At 38.2% G+C, this 18,604-nt stretch overlaps 1 protein-coding gene across 2 annotated transcripts in view; it reads right to left on the bottom strand.

Moving 5' to 3' along the window:
- The window catches only part of LOC121885275 (ras-specific guanine nucleotide-releasing factor RalGPS1-like), a 121,262-nt gene that overhangs the window by 5,057 nt on the left and 97,601 nt on the right, over positions 1 to 18,604 (bottom strand). For both annotated transcript variants that reach the window (XM_042394571.1, XM_042394572.1), the window contains 5 exons: positions 15,758 to 15,825; positions 5,826 to 5,952; positions 4,416 to 4,567; positions 4,177 to 4,225; positions 2,702 to 2,782 (listed from right to left, as the gene is read on the bottom strand). In XM_042394571.1, the coding sequence (XP_042250505.1) occupies positions 2,702 to 2,782; positions 4,177 to 4,225; positions 4,416 to 4,567; positions 5,826 to 5,952; positions 15,758 to 15,825 (477 nt within the window). The remainder of the gene's footprint in view (positions 1 to 2,701; positions 2,783 to 4,176; positions 4,226 to 4,415; positions 4,568 to 5,825; positions 5,953 to 15,757; positions 15,826 to 18,604) is intronic.

Genomic DNA, 18,604 nt, shown 5'->3' with positions numbered 1-18,604 from the left:
CCATACATGGTGTCCTGTGCAGCTATTATTGAGTTTTCAGTAGAAAATGTATTTACTCTGTGAAAGATATGGGCAGAAATCTATTGAACAGAGAGCAGAGAGACTACCACTGAATGTACACAGCTACCGGCTGTACTCCAGTTCAGTACCAGTTCTGTAGCTGTTTCAGTGTCCACTGGAAATGTTTCATTAGCGTCTGTTCTTTTTTCACGTTTTACAAGCATAAATACATGTTGGCAGCTCATTTAGATGATATGAGAGGCTTTGTCGCTCTACCTGAATAGGGCAACCTTTTGTTGCTTCTAACTCTCTATGTTATCACTCATTTTAAATGTCAACTTAGCGGTTTTTATTAATTTTGTCAGATAGCGTTGTGGGTGTAAAATAATGGTGTTATTTGCAAGCACAACAGCTTGGTAATAACTGCTGGTTTATGAGCTGTGATCAAATTTCATATTCCTTCTGCTATCTGACAATAGAAGCAGAAAAATATGTAAATGAGAAGAATTATGGATGCTGTGTACATTGGCTTCAATTTCTCCACAGACAGTAGCCTCAATAGACCAGAATTCAATGCAGTCACAAGATGTGTTGGTGTGGCTCCATGCTTGGAACCCTCTGCTACTGGTGTCCCTGTCAAGATGCACCATTTGACTTCAGGATAGTCCAGACTTTGGATATCCATATACAATGTGACTGAAGTGGAACGCACACATTATAGTGTATGACAATGACTGTGAACCATCTTGTAGAAACAGCATGCAAGTTACCAACACTGACATTATGCTTCCCAAAGTTAGCTTTTCTTTTCTTAAATAAGACAGACACAAGACAAACATAAAGCACACTACTGACTCTATCAGTGAAGTAAGACATGATCTAGTCTGACAAAAGTCACCTGTTGTCAGTGACACTGTACACAAAAACATTGTTGAGTGTTGAGGCCACCCCACTTTCAGGACTTTTATGGATACATTGTTATTTTGCTAGAGCCTTAAGCCATGTTCACGTTATAGCAGAAAAACAGCTTTTGCCTTATTGTGCATGGTGTGTGTGTTTTTTTCATGGTGAAGGATCTGTGATGATGCATTTAATGCACTGTGTTGTACCTATAGTTCAACTTAACCCCGAGCCTTTGTGAGCACTGCAAAGCTGTGTTAAAATATTCAAATAAAAGATAAATGACTGTATTAATGCAATAACAAATCCTCCTCACATTAACAGCACAATAAAAAACATTTGCTGCACAAATTACCAGCCTTCAGATTCAATTATCAGGTATGTTACAAAAACAATATTTGAGTCTGTAGTGAGTATAGGGATCAGAATAGATAATGATACCTTACAAAACTTGCAAATAGCTAGAAGCTAACACTAAGTATTCGCTAATTGCTATTTGCCAATAATCCAACCAAGAATCCTGCACTGTCCGAGGTGGCACATGCAGCACAAGAGCATTTTTCCAATATAATGTGAACACAGCTTTACCACTGGGGTTAAGACCACAGGGCCTTAAAAATAAAAAGGTGTTATCCTTTGAGGTGATAAATCTCCCACTGGATTTTGGAAGATAGAACCTTGTGTGCAAAACATGTAAATAAGACCGCTTTGGAGTTATTCTTGAAGGTGCTACTGAAGGTTAGCATGTTTCAATGTGCCTCCAGTCTTAGTGCTAAGCTAAGCTAAACACATCCTAGAGCTACAGTATCTCTGTACTGCTTACACAGAGATGAATCAGTAAACTGATATATAATATCTCATCTGATTCTGGGAAAGATAATGAGAAAGTTTCTTTCACAAAACATCAGACTGTTCCTTTACCAATCAAGCCTTCCCTAAATGCTTTTAACCTGCCACTCAAACACTTTTCTAGTTACATAGTATGATGTTTGAGAGCCCATTCCAGACCATATAGTCATTGTGATTAAAGGGTTGGTTCACCCAAATTACAAAAAAAAACACATTTCTTACATCAAGCCATGTAAATAGTTCTGTTTTATTTGTCCTGGTTTTCAGAAATCTGTGTCTATGGCAGGGTATTGAAAATAAATACTTTTTTGGTACGACTACAATGTGTCTGTTGTACTGAATATCAAAAACTGCCACATTCTGAAAGCTAGGAAATGTCTTATCAATCTTGTTACTGGTACTGTAGCTTTGGAATCGTATTGGCTTGTATTTGAAAATCTCAACTATACCCAGCCTTGTAGGTTTCTGATATTTCTGCCTCCAAACCAACAGTAGGACTGCATGGATAAAATTGTGATGCTGACAGCATTGAGAAATTACATTTAAAAAAATCAACAGCAACATCACTTTAAATGGGTCAGTGCCCCTGTAACTTTAGATAATCCACAGAACACACTGTCAACCATTTTGTTGGAACTACTTTTTTCTGAACAAATAGTCCCAATTAAAACTTTTGACAATGTGTCCTGTCAACAGTTATAGTCAAACTACCTGCTTTAGATTTTTTTTTAGTAATTTGATTGAACTGACCCTTTATTACAACATTCATCCAATGTATCCTTTTTCAAGTGAGTCAAATGTACAGCCCACAGCCACATTCAGTTTCTGAGAGCTGAGTTAAAATGATACCTGGCTTCCACCAGCATGCAGTGAGTCTGACTTCTTACTCTAATAAAAAGGTGAATGAATTCTTGAAGTGATATTGACTTCTTGCTCTCCTGCTTCACTGTACCTGTAAACATAGCTGCGGCTCCGGGGGGAGTTGCGAAGCGGGACCCTCCAGTTGGGGCCCAGTGTTGCGTACATGCGGCCCCTGTTTGTCACATATTGTCAGAGTCAGTCTGAGGGGCTCATAGGATTGGCCTTTTGGTTAGCAGAATTGTTCAGTGTACCCTAAACCATTTATTGAGATATATGATATAAACGTCACTCTGGGACCAAACAATCTTTTTCATCTGCCACTAACAAATATAAATAACATATCTTTTTGCAGGGACAAACATAGATATACAGTATGATTAACTTGATGTTAGGATGTTAGCAACATTCAAATACACTGATATTATATGCATAATGAACCCACTGCAGAGCACAGATTGGGAGTTAACACAGAAGTACAGTTCAAAGACAAATAAAGCTTTAAGTATAATGCTGGAGATATACTGTGTTCTTCTTATCGTCAACAAATCTCATGTGCAGAGCCAAACCAACAATGATCCGATCTGCTAACAACTGTAGTTTATTTTGACTCAATCCCACATACACTGTCCTGCTGCCAGAAATACTCACTAGAACACCAAATGTGGATTCATCCACCGCTGAAAATAGTGGTAACGCTTGATTTTACTGGTCCTTTCATTTTACACTAATTTTCCAAAAATGTTCTTAGTAATTTTCAGGTATTTAATGGTTAATTTCTAGGACATTTAACAGAGAGGGGGTTGCAGTTTGCTACAAATTTTACAAAAAGAAAAAACAACTCATAAAAACTCTATACTGAGCACATCTCCTGTATACTACTAAATTACAGTTACACAGCTGCCACTTTTAGGAAATTATTGAACAAACCTAATAGCTAATATATTGTTTGACACAAAAAACTACACACTGAACACTAAGTATTTTTTGTCTGTCATGAGTTTTAAGATTTTTTGTTAATTAACAACTACATATGAACCCAAATATAATGAGTGGACACTTACCGACTAAACCAGCTTAACACTTCATCTGTTTTTTCTTACAATTTGTAGCACATTGCACCATCCCATCTGTAAAATTACTTAAAAATTTTCTGTTAAATACCTGCAAATTACACTGAATATCTACATAAAATTAGTATAAAATTAAGGGAACTGTAAAATAAAGCGTTACCAAAAAAGTCCCTCACAAATGCACTATTTCCTCCTGTTTAAGAAATGTTTGTTAAAAACTCCAGCTGTTGTAGGAAATTACTGAACCTTTGTTAAAAATTCAAATATACAGTATATTTTGAGCTGTTTTTAAAGATTTACATCTTCAGTAGGAACCAATGGGTGGAAGTCAGGAAGAGACGGACTAACATATTGTTGCTCTGGATCCTTTCATGGGATTTGACGACAATATTTAAAATTTCGTTCAATCATGTAGGCACATTTTATTTGCCATTTCAAAGTGATTAAAGCCCTTACAGACCAAATGCTAAGATTACATATTATGACTGGCTCTCACCTCTCCATTACAGGTGACAGCTCCTCCCCAAACGAGCTTTCACTGCTGCCTGTTACAACAACAACAACAACAACAACAAACCTGTTATGAACGAGTGTATTCTTTGGTCTCACATTTTTAAGAAAAACTAGTGATGCATTTGCACATATCAGCGGTTTACTTGTATTTGACATGGACAGAATGTCTGAATATTACAGTCCTAAATAGAAAAACATTTGTATCATACGGTATATACATACCTAATGACAGGCCATTGGACACTGATGTACTGTGTGGATCATTTCTGACTGGACTCTGAGACTCTAAGAAGCTGTCATCCAGCAGATGTCGTGCTTTCTCTATGGGAAACGTGGCACTCCTGCTCTCTGACATGCCGTACTGACACATCATACTGTGGACAGAGAGGAACCATTACACAACAAGGAAAATACTGTATATAGATGCTGCAGTAAAGTCTGAGATCTGAGGACAGAGATTCTACACCGGCGTCCATTACAGCAAGCAACACAAGTGCTCAGACAGGTTTGAAACCTTTGAAGTTTAGAAGTGAGGTGAATGGAGCTTCAGACTCTGAGAATTGTTCAATACTGATATGGCATTGGATTCATATTTGTTGGACCGGTCAGCAACCTATGTGAATGTGAAGCCTGCAAACTTTAGATTCTACTCAAGCACTGTTCACTGCTACAGTGTGGTTCTACTTCACCTCAAGTACTCTACCTAAGTACAATTTTGAGCTACTTGTACTTTACTTGAGTATTTCCATTTGATGCTCCTTTATACTTCCACTCCACTACATTTCAGAGGGAAATATTGTACTTTCTACTCCACTACATTTATTTGACAGCTTTAGTTACTTTTCAGATGACTATTTGACACAATGGATAATATAACAAGCTTTTAAAATACAACACATTGTTAAAGATGAAACCAGTGGTTTCCAATCTTTTTGGCTTTTGACGTCTTACAAAAAGCAGTGTGTAGTCAGGGTCACATTTCACATGTCTATGAGTTGTTAACAGCTCCACCAAATAGTGATTTTTCCCTCTAAACCTCTCACTGTTTTTTTTTTTTCCTCTCCCATTAATCATCTCACGACCCCTCAGATTTATCTGGTGACCCTTTGGAGGGGCCCGACCCCTAGGTTGGGAACCACTGGACTAAACTAGCTAACTGTATACAAAGTAGTTGAAACTAGCTCCACCTCCAGCAACTACAACAGTAACATGCTGCTCTAACATTGATGCTTCAGTATTAATAATCTAATGATGTCATATATAATAATATATCAGTCAGAGGGACCAAAATACTTTTACTACATCAAGCTCATAATACTTATGTACTTTTACTGCAATATTTCACTACATCAAGCTCATAATACTTATATACTTTTACTTTAGCAGGATTTTTCATGTAGGACTTTTACTTGTGATGGAGTATTTTATTGAAACAATAGGGGATTTTTAACAACTAAAAAACATTGGGAGTTGATGAGAAAAACACAAATTTACCAATGTTGTTGTAGTTTCCTACAACTGCCACTAGATGTTCCACATCTTATTGGACACTTTTAAACTTAGAATTAGGGTTTAACATAGAGATTGATCTTTATTGAATCCTACAGCAAATATAATGCTGTTGTGACTCACTTGTTTCCCAGACTATGGCTCTTCCTGTGGTGAGAAGGCGGAGGGGTGGGGATGTGAACCCCCACAGAGGCATCAGGGCAGGTAGGCCGTCGGTTATACCTCAGAGATGCAGATACCTCAGACAGACCTGAAACACAGCAAACAGGTCATCAATGCTAGCTGCTACAATACTGCTACTCTATTTTCATAGTATGTGAAATTACATCAAAGTAAAGCAAAAAGCTAAATAACTTATAGGAACAAGGGACCTTTTACAACACTATGGGATGGTGCAGGACCCACATTAGCTGATATTGTGCTTTAGTGTATTTCTTGTAAATACAGTAGATTCTACAGTAGTTGGGATCATGTACAGCTCTCCTTTATAAACATGCTGCACGAAATCCACTAGATGGAGCCAGTGAGGCAGAAAATGAGCCTCAACATGAAAAGCATTATTTACATCAGGAACCAAAGCCTCCATCCCCTGTAGCAAGTCTATCCATGTTCTTTGTACAGTGATTGTATGAATGTGTCAGGTTGGTCCTCATAATACTATCATCAGTCCGTCCACAGCACTGCCTTCTGGCTGGACAGCGGTGGATTAGTGAATTGATGCAGTGTTAGGTTGTGTTTTTTGTGCCAGTGGAACCTCTGAGTCACACCCTGTTCCCTCTCACTGGAAACCCACTGGGGCCATTCAATCATTTAGACGTGACCAGTAAGGACCCAGCAGGGCAGTCTGTGTTCAACATGTTCTGCTTGGAATACTTGTATGAAGAAAAGTTTTTTTAATTGTAATAAGTACTATGAGCCTCGTGAAAAATAAGAACTGAGCAATTGCAGCATGAAGACAACCTCAGACACTGCAGAGGACATGCAGACAGACAGCTGTACTCTATGCAATTGTGCCTTGGGGGTTTGGTGGGGAAACATATATTCCCACTGATGCTGTACTATGGAATGTCTTCAAGTCTGAATCTTTCCTACAAACAGGAGATTTGTAGGGCATTTTTACTCATCTGCAATTTTGCAATCATGAATACTAATGTGGAAAAAGTTAGAATTAAAGGAAGCCATGTAATGTGGCAGTATAATGTGATTGCTTTGGGACAGAAGCAGCCTTAATGTGTCTTTATCACTCTACTATTAGCATATAAAGACTCATGCTGGTTGGGGTAACAGAAGCTTGCTGGAGAACTGCACACTCAGCGAAATACTGCCAAGCAGAACTCATGAAAACTTACTTAAAGTACACAAAAGACAACTATTCTTTTAGAAAACAAGGTAATATTGTTTACTCCAGATTTCAGCTTTTTTCACAACTTTTGACAAACAGCATTTCCCATAAGCCCTTGACCACCACGAGTCCACCACAGCAGCACAGTCAAGTGTCTGTGGTTAGTTCACGTGTCTGTAATTACAGCAGGACAGTCGAGTGTCTGTGGTTAGTTCACATGTCTGTAATAACAGCAGGACGGTCGAGTGTCTGGTTAGTTCACATGTCTGTAATAACAGCAGGACAGTCGAGTGTCTGTGGTTAGTTCACATGTCTGTAATAACAGCAGGACAGTCGAGTGTCTGTGGTTAGTTCACATGTCTGTAATAACAGCAGGACAGTCGAGTGTCTGTGGTTAGTTCACATGTCTGTAATCACAGCAGGACAGTCAAGTGTCTGTGGTTAGTTCACATGTCTGTAATAACAGTAGGATAGTCGAGTGTCTGGTTAGTTCACATGTCTGTAATAATAGCAGGACAGTCGTCAACTTCAGTTGTCAGAATGTCCCAGTTAACTTTCTATGCATATCATTGTTATGATTGTAAGTTCTCAATAAAGGACTCCCACTATTTGGAGAAAGTAGCCTGTAAAAAAAGTGTGCTATGTAAGTAGGCCATAACAGTTAATCAGTACATTAAATCAATATTTAATTTCTTTGTAAGGTTGTGGCTATAAAGCCACTAACAACTGCACTGTTTCCTTCAAGCCAACAAAAAGTGATTATAGATCGGTAATGAGTCTTTTCATTTTAGGTATTTCTAACTTTAGTTTTATTTTCAAATGTTAAAGCTAAAATTAATTAGATTCAATTAGAGATGTTAAGAGATGATAATGCTATCAAATCCCAACCATGCAAACCTAAAAGAGTGGAGAAACTAGAAATTGCAGATATTTCCATACAAGGTTTCACTGATTAGATGAGTATGAAAATGATGTGTATTATATACTATGACTTTCACAGTCACCAGATCTCAACTCAATTGAACACCTATGGGAGATTTTGGAGCAACGTGTTAGACAGTGCTCTCCACCACCATCACAAAACACCAAATGAGGGAATATCTTTTGGAAGAATGGTGTTCATCCTCACAGTAAAGTTCCACACACTTGGAGAATATATGATAAGGAGCACTGAAGATGTTCTGGAGGCACACCTTCCTACACATTATATATGGTTTTACTTTTGTCATCCAATTGTATTTTAGTTGACTATTAATGTGTCAGTTTTTGCTTACTACCTGTGGACATTTTTTTTTTTCTGAGAGCTGATAGGAAGGCTGAAATGGACACCCAGTAGGATTGGCAGGTTCAACAAAGCAGGAACAAACAAGAAAACTGTGATCTTACATGTCTAAAAACCCCTTTGAAACGTCATGTTCCAGGTGATTGATGTTAGCTCTTAGCTCATCTCTAAGCACATGTGTGTACTTATTCAGCTACTGCTCAGACATTACAAAACAGCTTGGATGAATTTGCGGTTTGAAACTTCAGTCACGAGAAGCTGAGCCACAAGCGTCCCAGAATAGATGATTTATAGAACATAATTCACATGAGCTAATATTCTCAGGATCATCACAGCTCAATTCAAATACAGCACCATCATTAGAGGGGTTTTCTCTGCTGACGTGCTGATGGCTGTAGAGGTGGTAAACTGGATGAATGCATCATGTCACGTGTGATTTCTCTTGTTTTTGTGCTCGCACATGTTCTGCTCAGTTCATAATGCCATCTCATACTGACTTGTTGTACATGGAGAGAGTGAGTAAACCAAATTCTTCAGTTTGGCAGTGTGTATGTGTCAGTGTGTGTGTGTGTGTGTGTGTGTGTGTGTGTGTGTTTGAGACTTGTTTATGCTGAATGAGCCAATAAGCCAGTGGACACAGCCAGAACAGCTGTTTTCTGCCATGTTATATAACACTAAATGATCATCTGACCAGCATGAGGAGAAAACCACCGACATTCATTATGTACTGATGAGACACTGCTGATTCTTGGGAAAAAAACAAGTATATATACAGGTCCGCTCAGAACAACAAGTCTTTTTCTTGACATTGAATAATAAATAAAAGCAAAAAGGGAAACAAGTAAAATTCACAGATTTAGTTGCATGCAGAAGGTATCAAACAGTTATTTGTTTCGGTAAAAAGTGTTTTTACTGTGTACAATGCACAGTATGTTTACTCAAGTACTGCACTTCAGTACTTGTGGTTAATACTTCTTTAACTGAAGTATTTTTTTGAATGCAGGACTTTTAGATTGTAGCGATGCTGCTTGTTTCACCATCACTGACCCCACCCTCAAAGTAGAAGTGTGAGTGATTTGCTATTTTCTCACTAAGCAGGGCACCCTTACTCTGATCTAAACCAGTTTTGATTGGTACTAAGTACACTGAGCTCTGTCTCTCAGGAAGAATACAAATTCCACTGTCTTGTCTGGAATAGTCTGACTCCCACATCAACAATAACTCTAACACTGACCGGCTGCAACTTGAACCGAAATTGTTGAAACTTGTTCGGGGCTGTACATAGGGCTGGAGGAAGCTCTGCTGCCAGACACTGTTTGTGGTAAAAAACAAGCATCTCTGTACCTCTTTACTTATAAATATTCTATATATCTATTAAAAAGTAAGTCATTTAACAGTCACAGTTTGTAATCACACTGAGAAAAACACTAGAACACTTGAACATAAATAAAAAGTAAGTGCTCTATTGCTGACTGCTAAAGCTGTACTTAAAAATTTTCTATTTAAAAGGGGTGGTCCAGTGATTTAGTATTGAACTTGCATGTATTCAGGGGACTTGTGAGACAGATTTAAAAAAAATAAATCTTGAAAATCACAGAAGCAGAGGTTGAGTTATCCTGACTTTTTGTCCCTGGGTCACACTACAATAAAACTGAATCCTACATCTCCCATAACGCAACTCAATAGCTTCTCAGACTCTTGCAGAGCCACAGAAGACATTAAACAGCTGTTTTCACAGGCTGAGTAATGCACACCATGATGAGCAAATTGACGTTTATGCATAAAACTGGTGGATTGGCCCTTTTCTCCCACCAAGGCAACATTTTATATGTCCGTAGGCAACAACATCTTCTCTTCAGGCTTTGACTGAATGTGTTTCTTATTGTAACATATGAAACACTGTTACAATCTCATACTAACTTATGATAACGATGACAGGTTTATTACAAATCATGTAAAGTTTATTACAAGATGAGCTTGTCTGTCATAATAATAAGAAAAATACGTCTTTATAGGAGAAAATATCTTGTCGTAAAAACAAGAAACTGAGCATAGTTTTTGTTCACCCTCAAGTGACATTCTGTTTCTAACCAAACTTTTCCATGTAATGGCTCAGACACGTGCTTCCTTCCTGAATGATTCACTGATGGCCTGTGTATTATAATGAGTGCAGCACGTTACACTCTTGGCACTGAAAGATGCTTTTGTAATTAACAAGCACTGAAACTTAAACTTTTCCTTCCTTTACTGCACAATCCCCTCCGGTCAGTCCAGTGACAAACACCTAATGACTCGGTCACACTGTAAAGATTAATACCACCAAATTGTCTAAATTGTGATTGCACAAAATCGTCTGATAAGTGGTAGCGAAAGACAGAGAAAGAGAGAGAGAGAGAGAGAATAGCGGTTGCTATGACAACCGTTACAAACACATCCCACCGTGTGGCTGGCCAGCCTGCGAGACATGAGTCTATGGAAAAAGATCAATGTGTTAGCTCCCATGGCTGACATTTTGCTGCTGTGAGACTGCTATTAGCTGCGTCGTTAACTTGCTCATGGGAAATTTTAGTCAGACATTTGCTCTACATGACTCTGAGCTCAAGTAAAGAATGGACTGGCTTAACCTGCTATGAATGATATGAGATCATATATCTAAAAACAATGCATTGTTTAAGTGCAAATAGCTTCAGTCAACCACTCGTATTGTATTCTGAAGCCACAACATGTATAAACTTCAAAAACAAAGAAAGATTTTTCTATTTATTCTCACAGCTGTCTTTGCTGTCTGCCACGCTGACAAATTCATGTAGATAAATCTGAATAAAAACAGAAATGTAATTCAGTCACACTCACACGCAGAGAAGGTTATTAAAGCCACCCACAGCTCAGATTACAACCAGGTACGTTTGATTTGTGAACAGTTTATTGCAACCACATTTAATGATTATACACCAACTGAGGAGGTTTACATGAAAACTGATGACTCCAGCTTGACCAAATTAAACTATACTAATACTCTTGGTACTGATAATACTCTTTACTCTTTGTCCGATTAAACTGTTTAAAGCCTCATGGAGTCATTAGTGGTGCTGTAGAGTGATGTTATAATGAGCTGGGGCCTGTTTGTATCTTGTGTCCTTGAGTCCACATGTTCTACCATCATGTGGATGAGAACAGCAGGGGTGCCAACATAGAGGGCTCCAGCAGGAAAAAAAAGAAAAAAAGAAAGAAAGAAAAAAAGAAAGCAACTTTTGCCAGAATAGATTGGAAATGTGGGAGAGGCTGCTGGTTCTGGAAGTGTTTTTCCTCATTCTGTATTCCCATTTCAAATATTTCTTTAAATAATCTCCTCAATGCTACTGAACATGGAAACACAGGACTCTCCTGAATAATGTAACAATCCTATAATATTATATTACGACCACCAGTTTCAATTATTTCAACTTTATTTCTGAGAAATTAGGTTTTTGTCTGTAATTTTGGCGGAAAGCAAAAAATACTACAATACTCATGTGCCTTGGCTGCCGTTGCTATAGAGAAGAAACCATGGACACAAATCAGAGCGTGATGAATTCAACTTCAACTTCGTTGCTGAAGTTGTAAATGATATGACCCAGAAATTAAAAGTGAACGTATTCACTCTGTGGATTATAAAATCAGTTTTTTCAACGTTATCTTTAGCTTCTGTCCACTTTTAGCCACAAACATGACTGAATTTTTAAGGACCAGTGTGTAAGATTTAGTGGTATCTAGCAGAATGGCCTGAAATATAATATTCATAAGTATGTTTTAATTAGTGTATAATCACCTCAAAATAAGAATCTTTGTGTTTTCGTTACCTTAGAATGAGCCCTTTATTTACATAGAGAGCAGGTCCTCTTCCATGGAGCCCGACATGTTGCACTGCCATGTTTCTACGGTAGCCCAGAACAGACAAACCAAACACTAGCTCTGAAGAGGGCCTTTCACGTTTTCCATGGCCACCTTAAGTTCTCCTTCACACTTGGGAGGGTAGGGTTAGGGTTAGGGTTAGGTTTAGGTTTAGGTTTAGGGTTAGGATTAGGGGGTTAGGGTTAGGGTTAGGGTTAGGGTTAAATTTCATACTGATCCAAGACGTAGAAGAGATCAAACTGTGAGTCACTTAACATTGTCTATGGGAAAAATGAATAGGATTTTTACATCCGGAACCCAAAATAGCTCCTCCCGCCTAGCAACTCCATGCAGTGCAACATTGTCTGACAACACACTGCATTGGCTAATCAAATACCTACAAACACACCTTTCTGAAGACCAGCGTTAACTTGCATTTGAGATCCATGATGAAATGTGTTCATTTTTCATCATCCAATGAAAACAGTAACAATAAACAATAAAGCGGTTTTACTGTAAAGTCTTATTGAAGGAGCTGCAGCATCTGTGAAATCACACACTGTAATTCCTGATTAGTATAACAATCTCCTCCTGGAGCCAATAACGTCTCTTGCTCAGATGTTGATTTAGCTGTTTGACCTGTTTCTCTACTGTTAATAAGAAGCATCTTGCATTAAGCAATGTTCTGTCTCTGTCAGTAATATCAATAATCAGTAATGTCAGCACTTCTTGGAAGAACCACATTAATGGACTTAATTCAACAAAGATGGCAGACAGTGATCAGCAAACCACGTGGAAGATACACCCTACATCCACCAGTTCACATATGCAGAGGGAATTTACCTGGAAATGTTTGATTCATTTTGTTATGATTGGGAAATGGTAAGTATGCAAGTGTTATGACAATTTCTAGGATATGAAGTCTTGATGAGAATTTATCTCTGTAATTTCTATGAAAGAATCTAGGAAGTGATAGGTATTTGCTTCCTATAATATTCATTGCGGGTAAAAAAGCTGTTACGAGGAAAAGTAGCTCTGCTAACACAGGAGGAATGGCTAGTAATTGTTGAATTAATCCTGATGGAAAAACTGACTTATAATTTGAAACACTGCAGGAAAAATGGGAAAAGCTGTTATTATTCAAGACTCAAAACGGTAGAAATGGAACTACAAATGACTCCTTCACCAGGATTGCATAAATGATTGAAATATTATTGTAAATGTTTTTCTCAAAAAGGCTTTTGTCACTATTATTAGTTAATGTTTCAAATCTCTTCTCAATAAAAATGTGAGGGGCAAAAAAAAGAAAAGCATTTTCCAGCTGGAGCAGCTAATGTTTGGCATTTTTAATTGATAAATGATTGATCAAGCTACTACTCAAATGACTGACAAGTATATAAACTTCATAAACATTTCAGCATTAATCCAACTTTCATGTATTTCACTTGGAGGCATTTCTCATTTTATCTCATATAAAGAGCATATAATGCAAATAATGTTAGCATTGTTTGAACTTTACATGCGCATGATCATGCTAAATGTCCTCATTGACACATATGGAAGCAGAGCTCACACACAGACAGCCGCAGAGTGCCGTGCTGTCTTTGATGTGGCTGTGGGTTCATCCCTCTTTATTATCATGACCTACATCTAGTTCTTGGCTTGTTCCTGCTGAATTACATCACCCCAGCCCACTCCAAATGAACCCCTCCAAACCCCAGCACATCATAAGAAAGGAAAATAAAGGAAGTAGACTGGCCCTCTACAACATGTCCTCATGGAACTTTTCACTCAGTTCCAACTGCGCTGGCCTATCTACACAGTTTACAAATGCAAGAGGAAAGTTATTTGTCTCTCTGCGGCTTTCAGAGTGTGTTCACTACAGCCTCCTCACCTCCATGATGACTTCAGGGAACAGAGAGAGGTGAGGGAGGATGAAGGATGAGCAGGAAATGACACTGACAGAGCAGACCATTTTGATTGTTTGTGTAACCCACTCAGGACAGCCAGCAAGCTCTCTGCTGTTTTCATCTCTGACCTTATCAAAATCACCTGTCAATACACACTGGTACTTCAGGAACCTGTTGTTACTGTCTTCATTCTGCTATGGTCAAAACACTGCACTACAACAGCCTTTCTTCTTTATGCTCATGAAGGGAAGGGAGGTGAATAATTAAACAGGCTCTGTTTTTTACAGTAGATCAGAGTATCTTAATCTGTCGCCTGAGAGACATTGTAGGAGTTGCATACACTGCTCTCAAACACTTTACTTCTACTCATATCATCTCATCTGGCTCTCTGAACTGTGGAATACCTCAAGGCTCTGTTCTAGGTCCCCTTCTGTTTTGTATCTACCTGCAGAATAATACATAATCATAACTTACACTGCTGTGCTTATGAAACGTAACTTTACATATACGTAAAACCAGGGACACGTTATATCTTGTTGGCTTAATTCGCCCAAAAACCAAAGTGCAAAAGTCTTCTGGTCACTGTGAAGTTGCCAGGCAACAAACAGACTCCAGGAAGTCACTGTACCTGGCTACAAATACTTACTGCACGTAACCGCACTTTGGGTTTTGTACAGATTAAACAACCAAGATATAACGTGTTAATATGTGAGCTTTAGAGGTACTGGTAGGTAGAGTTTTCATACACTTTGGACCAAGCAACAGCTACCATGGCTCAAGGCTGAAGCCAATGCAGAAGTACCTTTAAGTGCTACCTCTAGATGCTCCAATTGACTCACATTCAAAAAGCCATCTGTAGTGATGCGTCATAGTCATCAGGCTCAACAATTGAACATCATAAAATCCAATTGGGAGTGATCTAATGCTTGGAGAAGTCTTTTCCAAACCTCCCAAAATATCCCCTACTGTCTGACACAAGCAAAGGGAAACTTTTCCGATTTTTACATTCGATGCTTAAGTATATCAAGGTTTGAATGAGTAAATAGATTATAAATCTTTTTCAAAAACAAATTCCTTAGTTTAAGTAATATGCCTGACAAAATAAAGGCTTTTGACACAACTTCTCTCCTTGCTCTGCCTGAGAATGCCTGAAGAATGTTTCCCTTTAAGTTGACATATTTTTAAACATTAACCACCCCCAAAAGAACTTCTGTTTACTGAAAATTATGTCCATGAAGCATTCAAAACATCAGAAAACACCTAACATGAACACAATGTCAAACGTAACAATAAAGTGAAAACAAAAAGGCACTTCAGTCAGATTATCACACTAGGATTTGCCTCTAACGAGATGAACAAAATGTATAATATAGTTATTCAAATAATGAAAAGTACTGTTGGTTTCTTCTACTTAACTTTTTTACCTGTTTTCTATTGTATAATACAGTTTATGGATAATTAGAACTAAGCTTATGATTACATAAAGGTTTACTGTTCTTGTTTTTTCAGTGTTAGTGATGTTGGTGTGATGTGTCTGGTTCTGACATATAAAACGAAAACCTAATAAACTCGAATTCGAATGTAATTGAATCTAACGACCCTAATCAAAAGAGTATTGCATCAGTGTAACTCTGCCACATGTGTGTCTTACCTGCCAGGTCTTCTTTAGAAGAAGCGATGCGAGGAGAACTGTTGCCAGGCTCAATCTTCAAAGACAGCCTGCAACACAAATGGTTTCTATCAGACACACCAGCCCAACTGCTGCACTCTGGCCAGCTGATAGTTCCTACTGCCCAGACAGAAATACATCACTGTGGTGATATCCACTTCAGCAGCTTAATTACACAGTTACACAGAAAACGATGCAGAAAGTGTCTAAACTTTGTTTTTCAACCACTTACAGTGTATCTGATGATTTCACAAAGCCAATTTTACAGACCTTTTTCCTGCGGTCCCATATTATTTACCCAAGACAATTAAATTAAATTAAAGAAAAACCAGAACCAGCCGATGACTAACTGAGCATTTCTCCCCTAAACAATGAGGGTTCAGTGTTTGCATCATCTCTTGATGTGAAAGGGTGAGAAAAAGGAACACATGGCACAGTTATTTGGATCTACTGTATAAGATACAAAGATATGAAGGGAGTTCATGTTAAGATCATATACAGATAGACAGGATTCACTGGTTAAATCCTTGTTTCAAGCCAGTCAAGACAGTGCTGTGTTTTAGGCTGGTATAAATTTTGATTGGATTTGCATAAAAATGACTGGAAGCCTCTGGGTGACAGATGAATTCATTTGAGTTAGGAGTGTCATAGTGCCATAAGTCAAACCCAATACTGAGACATTTTGGGGAGTTAGAGTGACTTCAATTGATGGCTGTGTAGACACGCATCTTCATATTTTGTATTTTCAATGTGAAAATTGACAATTAAAGCTCTTCAGATATAATTTCTCCTAACCCTCTTTTCTCCAGTTGTCTTGGTGGGTAAATATTTTTTTTTAACCTTAATTTATTCAGGGAAGTTTCACTGAGAGAAAGCCTCTCTTTTTACAGGAATGCCCTGATCACAGTTTCACACATTCTAGACTCACAGGTCAGTCTCTAAATGCTTATAGAGATTGAGGACAATCCCCCAGGTTTCCTTGTTAAAACTGGGTGGAAACAATTAGAGAGTTTTTTAAAAAAAAGCTCTGCATTGCAGAACCAATCCAAAGTCTTCAGAGTGGCCAGTCATATTGGGGTGGTGACATGCAGTTCACTACGGAGGAGAATGGGGGGAGAGCGTCATTTCCTGTAAGGCGTGTCCCTGACAAAATGTAAGGGGGGTAAGTTTGTTAGCGGCAGTTCTCGCTGCTGTTCAAGCAACTACTGTGCATTTAGAAATCCCCAGACTTTGGTAGGTGGAGATCTTTGATTGTCTGGTATTGCAAGACTACACACTTTCACACCTGGAAGCTCTACTGGAGCAGTTGGGGTTGAGGGCCTTGCATAGTGGTGGTAATGATGGAAGGGTAAACGCTGCTTTTTCACTTTCCCAACCCAGATTTATCCTGCCAGTCCAGAGATTTACCCGACGACCTTCTTGTCACAAGCTCACTTCTCTAACCTCCAATGCCCATATTGAATCAGGAGTAAAAATATCTTTAAGATTGGCTTTGTCAAACCTTCATACACACTATTAGATGTTCACAGACAAACACTGGTGGTGTATGATGCACATCAAAACCCCTAACACAGTTTTCTCTTTAAGCACCTCAGTGAAAAGCAGAAATTTGATCACATTTCCTCCCCAGATGTTTTGTGCCTGTCTTTAAACATCATCGTCACCATGTAGGAAATTAGTGTTCTTACTTTAACATGTTATTCCTCAGATTAGCATGTTTTGTAGACCCATAAATAAATCAAATCTTAAAGATCTGTACATCCCGGCTGCTGTACCATGACTGCTTCTTCTGTCTATGTGACACATCCAGTGTGTGCTGAGGGTTTCAACTGATGCAGTGCTCCATGATGTGGCTGTAGTGTGTTGCACTTTATGAAGGCTTCATACAAATAGTAATACAAAGATATTCAAGTGTAATAAACATTGGACCAAGTCTATTTCTGTTTAAGGCCACAACTCCTCATAAGTTAAAGAACTGAGATCTGGGTGAGATTCATACACCACATGGAAAATAAGATCTTTAAACTTAAATAGTGTTTCATCACACTGCCACCTCCTTCACAACTGTAACTAAGGCTTTACCCCTAATTAGGAACCATCCGCATGCTGACAAATCTATGTGTTTCCTTTTCTTTCTGTTTTTCTCAGTTTAAATTCTCCATGAAGAGATGACATTATGAGACTTGCACTGTGGAAACATTCTGAGCTTGTTGTGACAACAGATAAAAACCTCCAACCTTCCTCCACAGCTCTGACTCTTAAAGGGGACATATTATGCTTTTTGTGATTTTCTGTTATTAACATACTGTTATGATGTCAGATATCTGTGTTAAACATGGTCAGAGCCATAACCTTTGTTGCTAAGGTTGTTGCAGATGCAGAGTAAGGGTCTCTGGCACAACTTCACCTACTTCCAAGGTGCATGGAGAAGGGAAAGAAGTCTAGAGAGATGAGAACTCCAGCAACACTTGTAGTATGAAGAACAACTTTATTAGTTGACCGACGTGTTTGTAGTGTTTTTTTGATATATTTTTATGACAAAATTTTTTAATGATGTTTTTTTTTTTTTTTATCAATTTGTATTGTATTATGTATCTTTCTGCTCTCTCTATACACAGCACTTTATAAAGCTTTTTATCTTTACTATTATTATTATTATTATTATTATTATTATTATTATTATTATTGTTACTGTCCTAATCACAGTGTTTCTAATGTATGCCATATCTAATAGGCACATTTTTGGATTAACAAAAACCCAAGTACCACCCCCTAGTTGCACCTTTCTAGTTAATGGACCAAATATGGTGTCATCCATGTCCCTTCTTG

Source organism: Thunnus maccoyii, chromosome 19, assembly GCF_910596095.1.
Source record: "Thunnus maccoyii chromosome 19, fThuMac1.1, whole genome shotgun sequence".
Taxonomy (NCBI): Eukaryota; Metazoa; Chordata; class Actinopteri; order Scombriformes; family Scombridae; genus Thunnus; species Thunnus maccoyii.
The sequence above is the reverse complement of the archived record's forward strand: the minus strand, read 5'-3'. Positions and strand labels throughout refer to the sequence as shown.